This window comes from Mustelus asterias, chromosome 12 (assembly GCF_964213995.1).
Source record: "Mustelus asterias chromosome 12, sMusAst1.hap1.1, whole genome shotgun sequence".
Classification (NCBI taxonomy): Eukaryota; Metazoa; Chordata; class Chondrichthyes; order Carcharhiniformes; family Triakidae; genus Mustelus; species Mustelus asterias.
Window position 1 is genome coordinate 27,664,259 of NC_135812.1, and position 15,973 is coordinate 27,680,231.

The 15,973-nt window shown below is 42.9% G+C and overlaps 1 protein-coding gene across 1 annotated transcript in view; it reads left to right on the plus strand.

Moving 5' to 3' along the window:
* Positions 1–1,176: 1,176 nt before the first annotated feature.
* The window catches only part of LOC144501333 (double C2-like domain-containing protein beta), a 297,483-nt gene continuing 282,686 nt past the window's right edge, over positions 1,177–15,973 (plus strand). Inside the window, exon 1 of the mRNA XM_078224962.1 lies at positions 1,177–1,495. Within this exon, the coding sequence (XP_078081088.1) occupies positions 1,180–1,495 (316 nt within the window). The 5' untranslated portion in view covers positions 1,177–1,179. The remainder of the gene's footprint in view (positions 1,496–15,973) is intronic.

Below are 15,973 nucleotides of genomic sequence, written 5' to 3' on the forward strand. Positions count from 1 at the left end.
TTATAAATTACCCAAGTGAAGGTTAAACTGGCAGTTGAACATAATGGTTAAGATTATTTATTTTGTAAAACATGTCCGCTTTTCATGAATGATGCTCAGTATTGTTTGTGTACTTTTATTAGATTACATTTACCTTCATGGTGGTGGATGTTCTAATTGATGGCTACAACACTGTTGATGTGTGTGGTGACATACTGAAGGATTAAAAGTGAAATGCAATTTACCATAAATGAACCTGCAGGAAATTGCATGATGCATTATTTTGATAATTAATATGGATTTTTTCCCCCAATTATGCTTTCACAACTTACATTAGAAATTTACACAAATGCATTTCTTCATCTGTTACATGCTGGTGAAATCTGAAATTTGAAGCTGTTTTTGAAGAATAAGAACTGAAAGAGTTAAAAAAAATGTTCCCACGTGCTGCTGCATTCTGTCTGTCTTTCTCCTGTTCGTTATCTCAAATCATATTTGTCTGGTTTACAATATGTTGCTTTTAGCATGACATTCAGTTTGTTCTACTGTCTCTTCTATTTATCACAACTGCCACCCTTCCTTCTCTCGTGTTTCTTCACACCGTCTGCTAGAAGCTACTATGAGTTTAATCCTTATTTACAGTACTGTGTGAAGTGCCTCAGTTTAATTGAAGCTCTAATCTGTAGTCAGGTCATTTAACACAGTCCAAGGTGGCAGTAAATGGAACAATATTTCATTGGGGTGATGACTTTCAGGATTTATTGGAGTCCAGTTCCTCCACCAGACAGGCTCTTGTCTTCCTCTCTCTTCACGCTCACACCTGAATTTGTCTTCATTCCAGTGCTTCCTGTTTACTCCTTGGTTGCTAACTACTGACATCATAGTCTCCACCTCTCCCAATCAATCTCTCATACACCGAGAGAGACACACACTCTCTCACACACGCACACATTCATAGGCTGAGCAGCAGTGTTAGAGAGAGAAGGAGTGTCTGTGGCAGCGAGGCAGCATGCACAGGGTTTCTACAACTCGAAGTACATAAGCATTCCTAGCCTAGAACGCTGGAGATTGAGTTCTGCTCTGTGTGTGTGTGAGAGAGATAGAAGATAGGCTTCTTACTCCCGGAGCTCTTTGCTCAGTTTAGGATTGGCTTTCCATTTCTCCCTTTTGCTGTCTGCTGTGTTAAAAAGGGTTGCATGCATGACAGTCCGAAAAGGAGAAAAAATGGCCATAAGCATTCAGGAGCATATGGCTATTGATGTCTGCCCAGGTCCTATTAAACCTATTAAACAAATCTCTGATTACTTCCCTCGTTTTCCTCGTGGTCTTCCTGCAGCTGTGAGCCGGAACAACTCTGTGCATTCCACTGTCAGCCAGCCCTCTGTCACCCAGTCAGAGGCTACGAAAGATGAGGACGATGTGGACAAATTATTTGGGGCACACGGAGCTGCATCTGCTGCACCTACCAAACATGAAGAGGAGATCGAAGCTGAAGGCTATGAATCTGATGACTCCAGTAAGTCCATTACTTCGCAACTTAACTAATTGTTGTATTTGTGGTGGCGTGCTATTGCTGTAAACCTGCTTTATGTTTTTTGTTGTTTCCCCGTTAGCTTAAAATACAACTATATTTTGGGCATTTCAGTGGTTTCCAAATCAGGCTTTTAACCCTTTAAATACTGCTGTGGCATTTCGAGCAACAGGAGAAATTCCAGTTAAAGGAGGTTGGAATGCAAAGTGTTAAAGTGAAACTTCACTTGATTGATGAAGCCATCTGCCATTAAACCACCCCTTCCTCAACTCCCATTGATTCCTCCTTTAATGGGCATGGATTAGCAAAACCCTCTCGGCACACACCAATAGGTTTTTGGTTGGTCGAAATGGAAAACATTTAGCACTTGGTTTTTCATCTGAGATCACAGAAAAGTGAGTTACATTTTAATAAACCTGACCTTGAATGACTGGCCAGTGAATATGTCCAATTTATCTATTGTTCACCCTAGATTGCTGACATTTCAGAATTTGACCATTTTAGGTTTTTCAGTTCTAAACTTCAGAAAATGCAGGAGTTTGATTTTAAAATTGGGAGCATTTATTTGAATACAAGGGCTTTGTTCAATTCTTTGAATTCCAGCTCCATTGATTTTAGAAAAGGTTTTCAAATAGACTTGTGGAAATGTAGTTACTTGCACTTAAAATGACAGTGCAGCATAAAAAGCTCTTCACATTATTCTGGAAAGCTGCAGGGTATGCACCTGTCTTGCATACACTGCGAAGATAAAGAACAGGGCAAACTAGGAGTCATTGATATTGATTTTTTTTTAAAAGTTGCATATAATGTGAATTTGGCTATTTGCGACAGGTCAAAATGTAGTCCAATATTGCAAAATCAGTGATAAATTGGAGGTCCTCATCAGCAACATGTTTTCCAGTTCTGGGCTTTGGTCAACTATCAAGCTGCAATAATTCTAGTCCAATACATTCTGAAATATTAAAAGCAAACTACTCCGGGTGCTGGAATTTCTCAGCATTTTCTGCATTTGCATTCTGTAATAATAATTGCTTTAGGAAAAAGATGTCCCTCAATTTCAAAATATATTAACATTTGAACGCAATTATTGAATGCAGTAATCATATTCCCAGTGACTGATATATAACGCATACACATGTAACAAGTGATTTGAAAATACATCTTTGGAAAAACACCACACCCAATTTTATTTAATTTTGTGTTTTTGGACATTGTGTTCTCAGTTTGATTATTTCAGATACATTGTCTCTACAATCCCCACAGACAATCTAGGATAGACTGAGAAAGCCTTATCCTGCCAGTTTCCACCAGGTACTTGATACGTTGAGCACAATATATATGAACAGATTCTGTAGGGCAATCTGTAATTCTGCTGAGAAAAGGGGCACAACTCTTCAAGAATCCTTTTTCAATTAGTCCTGATGAGTTAACAATCCAACTGGTATTGATTCCAAACAACATGATTGAAAATTTAAAATGGTGATACTTATGCATTAGCAATCAGTATCCAATTTGAGGTTGTAAATAGCAAACAGATTTGTACAAGTAATGCTGGGTTGGGTGATTCTGTATTGACGTTGGAGTTCTTCTAGATGAAATAAAACCATTTTCACTTCAAGCAAGTCAGCTCTGAATGAGTTACTGATGAGGAAAGACCCCAAGTTTCCATTTAATAGGAGAGCTTGAGATTTATATCTAGCCTTGATTTTGGTGAGCTCAGATCAATTCTGGTTGAATGAAAGCTTGCAGTTAGGCAGTAACTTAAATGCAATAAAAAGTCTGAGCATTGCACAGCAGTAGAAATAAGCAGACATCAAGCGGAGATAGAAGGGGGGTTCGGGATGGTAACGAAAGGCAGAATCAGAGAGGCTGATTTTAGGGATGTTTTTGAAGATGGGGGATAGAGGTAGAAGAAGCATTTAGAGAAATTACTCCGGAACAGGTTCAAGACAGGTACGGGCTGAGCTGCTGAAGGTGGGTATGGTGAAGGCTAAAGGAGCTTGCAGAAGTAGTAAGGAGCAAGATCGTAGCAGGGATGGGGGTGCTGGCAGTGGAAATGGAAAGTTGGTTTTGATGGATTCAACAAGTTTCACAAGGGCAGTGGTAAGCGAGGAGCCGGGCTTTGTGCAGCAGACGATGTGGGCACTGGGGTTTGTACGAGTTGCAGTTTGTGAAGAATGGAATTCGGGAAGCTGAAAATTAAATACTGGAGCTTGGAATTGACAAAGACTGTAGGTTTTGAGATGGGAAGAGTTGTGTATTATTGTGGAGGAAGAAAATAAGTAACCTTTGTAGTGCCACAGCCATCCAGCTTAAGAGATGCCCTGAAGATAAGTCTTTATCTATATTGTGGAGGGGCAGGAGTTCTTCATAAAAATAACTCCCTGTACCCCCTTCCTCACTTCTCTCTCTCTCTCTCCCCCCCACCCCCGCCCCTCCCTCCCCAAAATCCTGAGGTCAGCCTGCTGGCCTGTCCAAAACTCTGTTGACCTGGAACAGGTGCGCTGACTCAGCAAACTTGTTTTCCTGTCTCTTACAGGCCGGAATGACAGAGAACTACTGTATCTGGAGGGAAAATCTACCCCTTAATGGGGGTGGTTGCAGGTATTGCATCTTTGAAATGAAAACTAGACGAATATTTACATTGTAGGAATTTACAGGCTATGTCAAGAGAGCACGGTAATGGATTAAATTTTGCATTCCTTCACCAGAGAGCTGGCACAAATACATTAACCTGATTGGCCTCCTTTATTGCCGTGTGTGCCTTTGGTTCTATAGCCTACTGAGAATAGGTGGAAGTTATCAAGTGGACGTGTGGTTTACCTGGGAACCTAAATGCCTAACTGCGCAAATGTGCCTTAATTTCCTTGTGTCCACTGGTGAGATCGGAGATTATTTTTTGACCATCGGTGGTTAATAACATTATGGATGGGACTTTCTGGCCCTGCCACAGAGGGGGGGAGGGGGAGATTGTGAAATGTGGAGAACCCTTCAGAAGGTCATTGACTTCACGGGATTGGAAAATCCCACCAGTGGGAGAGGCTGTAAAATTCTGGCGTCTTAGTGTTTCTGATTTAGATTATTGCCCAATTCCAAACAAATTCAACAATGCAGTCTTGAAGTTCTTGGGAGCTAAATTAAGATTTTTGGATCCAGTTTAGAATCATTTTTCAGGGAGAAAGGAGCCTTCATTCCAAGTGTCTCGACAGGATTCAAATCAAACTGGTCAAATGTAAAGTTTGCTCCATCAACGCATTCCAATCATAACTTGAGTGGACTGCAAGTAAGAGGCTTAACAATTTCAATATTAGCCATCTAATGATATTGTGAAGCGCAGCTACCCTGTTAATCCTGAATTATAGACAATCCTTTGTTGTTGATTTATACTCATTGAAAGCTGAGTTGAGATTTACCAATAGTCCTTCTGTTGAGGATCAGCTTTCAGGGAGGAGACTTCCTTTCCATCTGTTTGGATAGGATTCAAACTCAGCCCCAATGTCAGGAGGGCAATCTTATAATCACTGTGCAGTTATCTAGTCCCCGACCAATTGATGTTGAAATATAATTCACCAGGGTTCCATGTAATTTAATGAAACCTTGAATTCTGCTATTAGGCTGCCCGCGTGAAGCAAATGCGAATAGTAATTTTTCCTAAGTGTGTTATTAGTTTCAGAAATTTGAATTCAGCCCATCATTTCAGTCACAAGTTGCACTGGTAGTGAATGGAATTTCTGAAATGGCAATTTTTTTTTTGCCGCTTGAGTCATGTTGTCTGCTTTCACCTTGCTGGTGGGATTGCCAAGCGGAAGGCATTCCGCCACAAGGAAATTACGGGCAGCGTTCTCCAATTTTGAGACTAAGTACCATGGCAGAGGCGGGAACTGGAGTGTTTCCCGCTGCGGTGGCAGGCAGGACAATACTCAATCATCTGCCCCCGATCTCATTAATTATGCAGTCAGGTGTCTTGTGCCTTATTTCAGTGGCAGGACAGGTATGGATGGCGCGTAGTCCGACGTAGTGTCCAGTTGCCATATTGAAAAGGCGCCCAACATCACTGACCCACTATTGAAGAAAGGAGGTGGATCGCCTGAAAATGAAGATAGATCTCTGGGAGCGCTCTGAGACCAGGGGATGGACCTCCTGAGAACAAAGCGGTTTGTCAAGCAAAATTCTGGGGCTGGACGGTGGATCCCCTCCAGGACACCTAATCTGGAGGGTCCATCTGCAGATGATCCCCCGACCCACTGTTGAGATGTTCCAGGGTTGCCGGCGGTCTCTAATCTGAACTTCAGAGGCAGCCCCAGGCATTGTTCAGATGGGTCCTGACATCTGTGTACCATGTCGTTCCAAACGCGTTTTGTCTGGCATAGTGGGGGGGTTGGGCCTTTACCTGCATCCCATTAATGGGTTGCTAATGTTCATGCCGGCTTCTGGTGGGTTTTCTGATCTGCCATAGTGGGCACCAGCAGAAGATCCAGCATGAAACCAATTTCTGGGCCTCCCACCATATTTTCCCCCCACGCACACCATCGAACACGCCAGTGGGGCTTGGAAGAATTCAGCCCAATGTCAATGATACAGCAGCATTGATCTTCACACGTGCCAGCCTGCACTGAAATTAAATTGCAGTCCGTCTGATGCCAGCTGCTTTGGTGTATCTTCACTTCCAAATGGCTCACTTCCTGATGGCTCAGAAATTAGCTATACACCCCATCTGTGGACAAGGTCTCACAGCTGATAGTGCCAGTTTTCAGATGCAAGGTGAGCGCCTGGTGATCCATTATGGTGGGTAGGGCAAGGCGCAGGTGCTCATTACATACTGGAAGTACACTATTCTTCACATGGTAAAGGCAGAATAAGCGACATCCAGAGCCTGCACTGGAGCAGGCAAAATGCCTTTTACATGTGTAGATTCAGGCCAGTGGCATTCAGGAAAATGTAGGCTATTTGTGATCTACCCAGCAGTTCTTAATAGGATCTCTGGAAACTGTCACCAAATAAACCTGTTGGGTTTATTGACGCCTGTCTGAATGTGCAGATGGGAGGAGCAGGAATGTTCTTGCTGAAGCCGTTTCAATGCGGAAGACCATTTCCTGCCCACTCCTGCTGGCTGCTCGCTCTCCCTTACTGGGTCACTGCCTCCTCATAATAGCTGGAACTATCAGTCTAGGAATTCTGTGAAGCTGATGTCAGTCCAATATACTGCATTTATGGGCAAATGAATGTCAAATACAAATTTACAGGAGAGTGAGCATTGTAAAGCCCCTGCACCAGTATTTAATTTTGAATTCTATACTTTCGTGAGTGACCATGAAAAGTTGCAGCACAGAAGGCCATTCGGCCCATCTTGTCTATGACAACCCGAAGACACCCAGATGCCCTTTCTAATCCTACCTTCCAGGCCCAAAGCCCTGTAGCTTACAGCACTTAAGGTGCAGAACCAGGTACTTTTTTTTTAAGGGTTTCGGGTGTCTGCCCATCAACTCGGGCAGTGAATTCCAGACACCCGCCACCCTCTGCATAACCTGAGGGTCAGATGAAAATGTATACAATAAATATTTATTTTCGAAAGGAAATAGTGTATTTCTTTCCGGAATAGTTTTCAATCTACTCAATTATCTCGCTAAAGTAAAGATGTCCAAACATTCATCGTATTTGAGGAATTTGTTTTACGTTGGATGTGCAGCACAGAAACAAGCCATTCGGCACAACCCTGATGTTTATGCTGGACTTGACCTTCCTCTCATCCGTCCTCACCCAACAATCAGTATAACTATCTCTTCCCATATACTTCATATGCTCATCTCGTATGCGAGTTTCCTCAACTATTCCCTGTGTTAGCAAGTTCCATGTGTTCACCACTCTTCTGGATTCCCCATTTCTTGGCAGCTATTTTATATTCTCAGCAGGTCTGACAGCATCTGTAGAGAGAATAGAGCCAACGTTTTGAGTCTGAGTGACCCTTTGCCAGCTCAGAAAGTTGGTTCCATTCTCCCTCCACAGATGCTGTCAGACCTATGCCTTTTGCATGTGTAGATTCAGGCCAGTGGCATTCAGGAAAATGTAGGCTATTTGTGATTTACCAGCAGTTCTTAATGGGATCTCTGGAAGCTGTCACCAAATAAACCTGTTAGGTTTATTGGGGGTAGGGCCTGGGTGGGATTGTGGTCGGTGCAGACTCGATGGGCCGAATGGCCTCTTTCTGTACTGTAGGGTTTCTATGATTTCTATGACCACCTGAGTTTTTCCCCATAATTCTCTGTTTTTGTTTCAGATTCCAGCATCTGCAGTATTTTGCCTTTAGCTATTTTATATTGATGATCTCCAGTTTTGATGTTCCCCATGTTGGGCTGGATTTTCATCAATGAGGCGGGTCGGGGGAGTCGGGAACATTCCCGGCTCATCCCGCCCACCTCCGGAGCAAGTTCCCACAAAGTTAGGATCTTCATTACTGTGGGAAGTAGTGCGGGCCGGAATCGAGTCGGCTGATTCAGTAAAGATGTTGGAGGCAGTCGTGGGAGCTGCTGGGTGCCGAGGGTCGGCTGTTTAACAGAGATCACGTCACCTGCTGAGTCGCCCTCTATGGGGCTTGGTCCCAATTAAAGTAAAAACCAGGCCTCGTGTCCTTACCCCTCGCTCCTCATTGCCCATCCATGCCATTTTGTTCCCCACCCACCCTTTTTTCCCCCACCTCCTTTCTCCTGCCCCCCCCCCCCCCCCCCCCCCCCCCCCCCCACCATGGCCCCTGTGCCGAGCTGTGGGACTCTGCCCACCCTCCTGCCCCTGTGCCCAACCAATGCACTGAGTTGCGCTACTCGAGCAGCTCAATATGCTGGGAAAATCGCCCGTATGCTTCATCTTAATGTCAGTCGTTGTCAGTGAACATTTTCTAATATGTGGCCAGCTGTTCACTATTGTTAGTTTTAACTTTTTAAAATTTTTACCAACCAGAATTTCAGCCTTTAGTCCTGTCCTGCTGCCGCAGTTGCCAGTATTGAAGGTACAACACGCTTGCAATCAATGTCCAATTGTGAATGATCTATTAAATCCTTTGGTTCACATTAGACTTAACCATCAGGCAAGACCCAACACTTCAGGTGTCAAATTCGAAAGATTTGTTGACAGATAAAAGGTAGGAAGTAATAAGTTAGGATGGAAGATGAAGCTCAATTAACAATAATGGCGAAAGCTTAACTAAACAGGCTTCTCGTGATTTCCTCGAGTGATCAGGCTGAAAGCGTGAAGTGATGATGACCCCCTGGTCTTAAGACACTCAGTATGTGAAAAACATGCTAACAAAGCTAGCTTCCTGAAGCCTTTACATTATACCCTCAATTCATATTTACTTATCTTGAAATACCCTAGCTGTCAAACAATTTATTAACTTAACTGCCTGCTGGTTTATATTTGGTTTCTAATGTGACCATCTTCTCTTGCTGTAATACAACGGAGCTACTCAGGATATTTCCCGTACATTATACAATGCCTTATTTCTTACCCATCTTAATGTAACTCCCAGAGAACATGAAGCATACCTTGGGGTTCCGCTGATTGATGCATAGGGTGAGCCGGTAAGATTGCGAGAGAGCCAATAAACCGAATTGGGGGGGGGGTTGGGGCTGCACACTCTGCAACCGCTGATCGATCAGAATGGGTGTGCGGAGGTTGGGGAAGGTGCTGGTCAGCCAGTCCATGGGGGTGGGGGAGGGAATGGCTATGGAGGCCAGTGATAGCTGGGGGGGGGGGGGGTGGCGGTGGGGGAGGGAAAGAGGCAGTGACAAATCCTCTCTGTTCAAATTTGCGCATGCACAATAGCACTCCCTGCTATAAGCTGCTGGCATTTGGTGAGCTTTAGGCTGCACCCTGCTCCTGGTAGAGAACAGATCTTACTTCATTTTCTGCCTCTGTGGTAAGATTGGATTTTAACTCGCCCAAAAAAATTGGTGCGCTTCTATGCTGTTTTCACGTTTGTTCGGCACTTAGAATTATTTTGGTAAGATTGCCCCCCTTTATCTTTCTAGACTGGCTTGAGAAGCATCATCAATTAACAGTCTCATAATGTAAACTTGGCATATTTAAAATTAAACATGTGATTAGTCATGTGTGTTATTTTAAAACATAAAATATGCTACTACAAGTTACATATCCAGGCTTTACCAGTGCATCTACTGTTTAATTTCTTATCCACCAACTGTCTCAGAATTGAGGCTCACTGTTTGTTAAATCATTGCTAGCTGGTTTCCTATTGTGCAGCAACTAGTTACTTTTAAATGATTGAAAAATGGCTTCTTGACCATGTGTTATCTTGCTATATTAAATAATGAATGAATCAGACTACAAAATGATCAAAGCACACTAAAATAATTGATTTTAAAACTACCAACAATGCCCATTGATCCACTATACACTGCATAGAACTGAAGAACCCTATAATGACAGTAAGATGTATTAAAAAAGCTTTCAAAATTAATAATTCATTCATTATTTCCACTATGTTAAATAAGATAATTCACGACAGCAATAAAAGTGTCAATCATTAAAAGCCTTTAAACTGTAAACCATTGAAACCACTTAACCTTGTGTAAGTCAATATTGTGAAATTGACCATGAGATCAAAGACCAGAGTTGTCAGTCAAGCAAGTGTTTTCTCTGGGGGCTGGGGTGTTTCAATAAGGGGACCGACCTCTTCTTATAAATGTAAATTACTGCAGATGCTGGAATCTGAAACCAGAACAGAAAATGCTGGAAAATCTCAGCAGGTCTGGCAGCATCTGTGGAGAGGGAATAGAGCCAACCTTCCAAGTCAGGATGACTCTTCGAAGAATCATCCAGACTCGAAGCATCAGCTCCAATCTTACTCCACAAATGCTGTCACACCTGCTGAGATTTTCCAGCATTTTCTGTTTGTGTCCCTTTGCTCCTCAACTCATTTGGATTCCTGCTTTCCAAGTTATATGCAACCTTTTCTTGGCAAAAAATGTAATATCTATGCCTAATATATTAAAATTTGTATGCCAGTTATATGTCCAATCTGCAAATTGATTAATGTTGTCCTGTAATTCATTGCAGTCCAACTCAGTATCAACTATCCAACTAATATCGTGTCATCTGTAAATTTAGAATCTGTGTTTTTGCTTCCAGTGTCTAAATTATAGATGTAAAATGTGAACACCACAGTCCCAGCACTGTTTCTTGTGGAACACCCCTTTCTATTTCCCACCACTCTTTACTCCGATACCCGCTGCTTTCAGTCTGCAGCCAACTGGCAATCTATTCTGCTACATGTCCTGTGACTGCTCAAGCTCTGACCTTATTCATTATTCTATTATGTAGCACCCTCCTAAAGACTTGTTGGAACTCTAGCTTGATTACATTCACAGCATTATCTTAGTCTGCTCTCCTTGGTATCTCTCCAAAGAATTCAGTGAGGTTGGTCAAGACTTTGCCTTTTGAAATCCACGCTGATGATTCATTGCTTTATTTCTGATTGCTGGATCTTTTTCTATTTTCACCGTTAGCCTGAATTCTGTTACTTTTCTTGCTACTGATTTTAAGCTGACTGGCCTATAATTCCCTGGAGACATGCTATCTCTCTAAAATGTAAATAATGTGTGAAATATCCCCTAGTCCTCTGGCACTACAGCTTTTTCTACTGAAATATGTTGCAAGATAAAAAGGTGCCTCTACTACCTCCTTTAGATTCTTTTAAATCGGGTGGTGCATCAGTCCAGAACAGAGGTTTTCGAATCTTGGGAGTTTGATTAGTATATCTAATGTAGCTCTTTTTTTATTTGAAATGTAGTTATATAATTTGTAATCAGATCTTCTAATGTCATGTCCACTTGAACTGTCTCCTCGGTAAGTACGCAAGCGAAGTAATTACTCAACATTTCTGCTATCGCTGCCTGTGATTTTATCAGTAATGGTCCTGTCTCCATCACAAACTGACTTTATTTTTGCCAAGCCTGTGGAATATTTGGTTTCATGTTTTTTAGTAATTTAGTATTAGAACAAAGAAAATTACAGCACAGGAACAGGCCCTTTGGCCCTCCAAGCCTGCACCGACCATGCTGCCCGACTTAACTAAAACTCCCTACCCTTCCGGGGGCCATATCCCTCTATTCCCATCCTATTCGTGTATTTGTCAAGATGCCCCTTAAAAGTCACTATCGTATCCGCTTCCACTAGGTCCCTTGGCAGTGAGTTCCAGGCACCCGCCACCCTCTGTGTAAAAATCTGCCTCGTACATCTCCTTTAAACCTTGTACCTTAAACCTATGACCCCTAGTAATTGACTCTTCCACCCTGGGGAAAAAGCTTCTGACTATTCATTCTGTCCATGCCTCACATAATCTTGTAGACTTCTATCAGATTACCCATCAACCTCTGTTGTTCCAGTGAGAACCAGCTCACCTCTGATCCCATGCGACTTCACCTTCTGCACCAGTCTGCCATGAGGGACCTTGTCAAAGGCCTTACTGAAGTCCATGTAGACAACATCCACTGCCCTACCCTCGTCAATCATCTTCGTCACTTCCTCGAAAAACTCGATCAAGCTCGTGAGACACGACCTCCCCTTCACAAAACCATGTTGCCTCTCGTTAATACGTCCACTTATTTCCAAGTGGGAATAAATCCTGTCTCGAAGAATCCTCTCCAATAATTTCCCTATCACTGATGTAAGGCTCACTGGCCTGTAATTACCTGGATTAATCTTGCTACCCTTCTTAAACAAAGGAACAACATTGGCCATTCTCCAATCCTCTGGGGGTGGCCTAACTCAAAGGTCCCAGCACTGATCCCTGAGGAATGCCACTTGTCACAGCTCTCCATTCAGAAACGCACCCTTCCACTGCTACCCTCTATCTTCTTTGACTGAGCCAGCTTTGTATCCACCTTGCCAGCTCCCTCTGTAGCCAGTGAGGATACAAAGATTTCTCTCAAGGTCCCAGCAATTTTCTCCCTTGCCCCTTTCAGTATTCAGGGGTATATCCCATCAGGCTCTGGGGACTTGTCTACCTTAATGTTTCTCGGTGCTTACCTTTTCAGGCCTCTTCCCTTTATCTGTCATCACTTGGTGAGTGGGGTGTCTGTGGCACATGCTCTACCTATTTGTTGGGGGGGTGGGGGGGGGGGGGGGAGAGAGAGAGACTTATGTGCATCATAGGATCCCAGTTTGCATTGACTGTTGAGATACCTGCCTGACAACCACCTACTCAGCATGATTCTGCAGCAGGGCCAATTTACCCTTCTATTTTGTACTGTATTTGGAAGCTATTCAAACATTAAGCCAATTCATTATTGCCTGCATGCACTTAGTAAAACAATATGTACCATTTCAAATCAAATTATTCATTAAGTTTTCAAATGTACTTTTACTGGCATGATTATTAGTGTTCTTGGTATCATTAAAAACTAGCTTGTTATATGGGAAAACCAGCTTCAGTTGAGTTTGAATTTGTTTGGCCCAAAATTGACGTAGGTGGGGATATCACTCCATCCACCCAGCAGAAACGGGACAGTTGTGAAGATAAAAGCAGTGATAGGCATACTATCCTGATCCTGCCTCACCAACTTATTACCTGGGACCTCCTGTTGAGTGGCCCTGGTACTGGTTGAATTAGATGGAAACCTCTGGACTCCATGTAAATGGAGGTGAAACAAAATGCAACGGGCCCCGATGCACTAGTCATCCTGCACTGAGGGGAATGTGTACCATGCTGGTTGGCATGAGGAAGAAGCCTGAAAAGAGGCTAAAATATCAACATTAATTTGATTGGGACAGGAGGAGCAGGGGATCCAAAACAATAATTTGGGCTGCTGTCTCCTTGGGCACAATTGTATCCTCCCACTACAACCCTCACCACTCCCAATGGAGCCTCAGACCCATTCTTTCCAAGCCATTCAGCTCCATGGCTGCTTGATATGGTGCCAGCCCAGAAATGGTGAGCAGCAACAAAATACCGTGGGTGCTGGAATCTGAAACAGAAAATGCTGGAAAATCTCAGCAGGTCTGACAGCATCTGTGGAGAGAGAATAGCTGGGGGCGGCACGGTAGCACAGTGGTTAGCCCTGCTGCTTTACAGTGCCAGGGACCTGGGCTTGATTCCCGGCTTGGGTCACTATCTGTGGAGTCTGCACGTTCTCCCCGTATCTGCATGGGTTTCCTCTGGGTGCTCCGGTTTCCTTCTACATTCTGAAGGTGTTATATACATTGACCCAACCAGGTGCCAGACTGGCAACTAGGGGAATTTTGCAGTAACTTCATTGTAGTGTTAATGTAAGCCTTACTTGTGACGAATAATAAATAAAGTCAATGTTTCGAGTCTGGTTCACCCTTTTGAAGGATTATCCAGACTTGAAATGTGAGCAGCAACAAGATGTCTATCTGCTTTGTGTAGGTCTGAGTGTATGGGTCTAGCCTTCAAGGGGTGACTCCCACTGTTGGCTTCTAATGACCAATTCACCCATTCAGCTGGTCATTTACCCAATAGTTAAAATTTCTCCTTTAGTAACCAGTTCTCACTCAAATGCACTGCGCGCATGCTATCATCTCACCTTGCTTCTACCTCAGTAACAAAAATATTATAAATCATATTAGCTAGCCCTAGCACACAACTCACCTCTAACACTTGCAAGCATGCTTAAGTCCCTTTAATCTAAATTAATTGATTTGAAATCCAGCTCTCCAACTTTGCCCCTTGCCATCTCTGTCTGACATCAATGTACTTCATGATTCAGACACCTTAGCAATATGTGAAAGGACAGAATATATATTATGAAAAGAAACAGTCTGTATTTGATGACTTTCTAATGATCAGCTTGACAATGAGAAAATAAATGGGAGTGAAGATGGCTGCAGCTCAGGACAAAGTTATTTTGTGACAGATAGAAATATGTTTTTCTTTTGTCCAAGTTACATTATTACATATTTATTTTCATGGGAAAACAGTCCCACGCTGTGTCAACATTATTCACCGTATTAAGGAAGGCCCAACATCCAATTTGCTTTCGCTATGCGAGATTGAATCTGGGAACATTTTGCTTAAAGGTTGTCCAGATATCACATTGCAAAAACATGGCCACAAGGTTTAATCCTCTATAATTCACGTAATCAGAACTGACACCGCTTGTTCACAACAAATGAGACACTGGACAAAATCGCAGACAGTAGCACGTAGTGCTGAGGAAAGCCCAGAGGAAGCTAGCAATCTATCAAGAAATGTTCTGTGACTACAAAATTAGTTAGTATGTCCCGTGTTTACCAACTGTGTATGTATTTTATGAGAGAGGCAAACATATGAAAGGCCATAAGACATTGAGCTTGCCAGTTAAGTATATTGAGTCATCAAATATATTGCAAGTATATTGAGGTTTGTTCTGATGAATCAGTGTGATTTATTGCCAAGGCACAGGTTTCAAGAAAATGATCAGTTTCCAGAGGTCTAGTTGTAGGAAAGAGATATCATCATGGATTGCGTTTTTGTAACTAGACCCATCAAGGATAAGGATAAAGTAATTATATGCCAGGTACACACAAACAATGATATGATTGACTAGATCTACTCAGAACCTGCATCTTAAGCTGTTCTGGAAAAGTTGCTTGCAATTTTTGTAAGAGCTTGTATTTTGCCCATCCTGGCATAATTTGGCATGTAACTTGTGCCTAACGCAGTTGGCAGGAGGCCTGATCATTGTTGTTTGTTGGAATCAGGTAGTTATAGCAGACCTGTACTCTGTATAGGCAACTCAAATTGGGAGGGTAGGAGATTTACTGGGGCAGCTGCTTCTCGAGGGCAGTCCACTCGGTACATTTTTAAATGGTGGTCAGTGGAATGTATAACAAACAGCAGATCAGTTTCCTAGAGTTCTAATACAGCCAGGGTGGCACTTGGAGAGTGAATGGACAATTGGAAGGAACTCTTCTTCCCTTTGCAATGGGCAATCAGTACAAATGATTCAGCAGCAATGGAGAAAGATGGCAGAGAAAGCCAGTGCCACCACCATTGTTCTGGGGACCTGTTTGCAGTGCAGGTAAAAGTTTAATGATCTTGACTAGAACTGACGAGGTAATAATCCTTTCCTCCCCTTTATTCTTCTTTGCACAACCCTGCACCACTCCTACTTTAGTTCTAGCATTAACCATGCCTTCCTCTGCCATCTTCTATGCCACCCCTCCAAACATAATGGGATGCTTAATTTCATTTCTAATTGCTCGTGTAACTGCTACTGATCTCTCAATTAGTTTTCCTCCCATGGCCACACTTGCTGCTGTTTACACTTAATATGAACACTACTCAGCTGCTTTAGACGCCTTCAAAACCATTCAGTGGGTCATTCTTTCAAGAGAAACTGACACAGAACAGAATGTCAAACTTCAGAGGGCAGTCTTGCCCCTCTACATGTCTCAATGCCAGTGAAGGAGTTGGCTATCAATATCATTGGCTGAATAAGGAAATGCAGC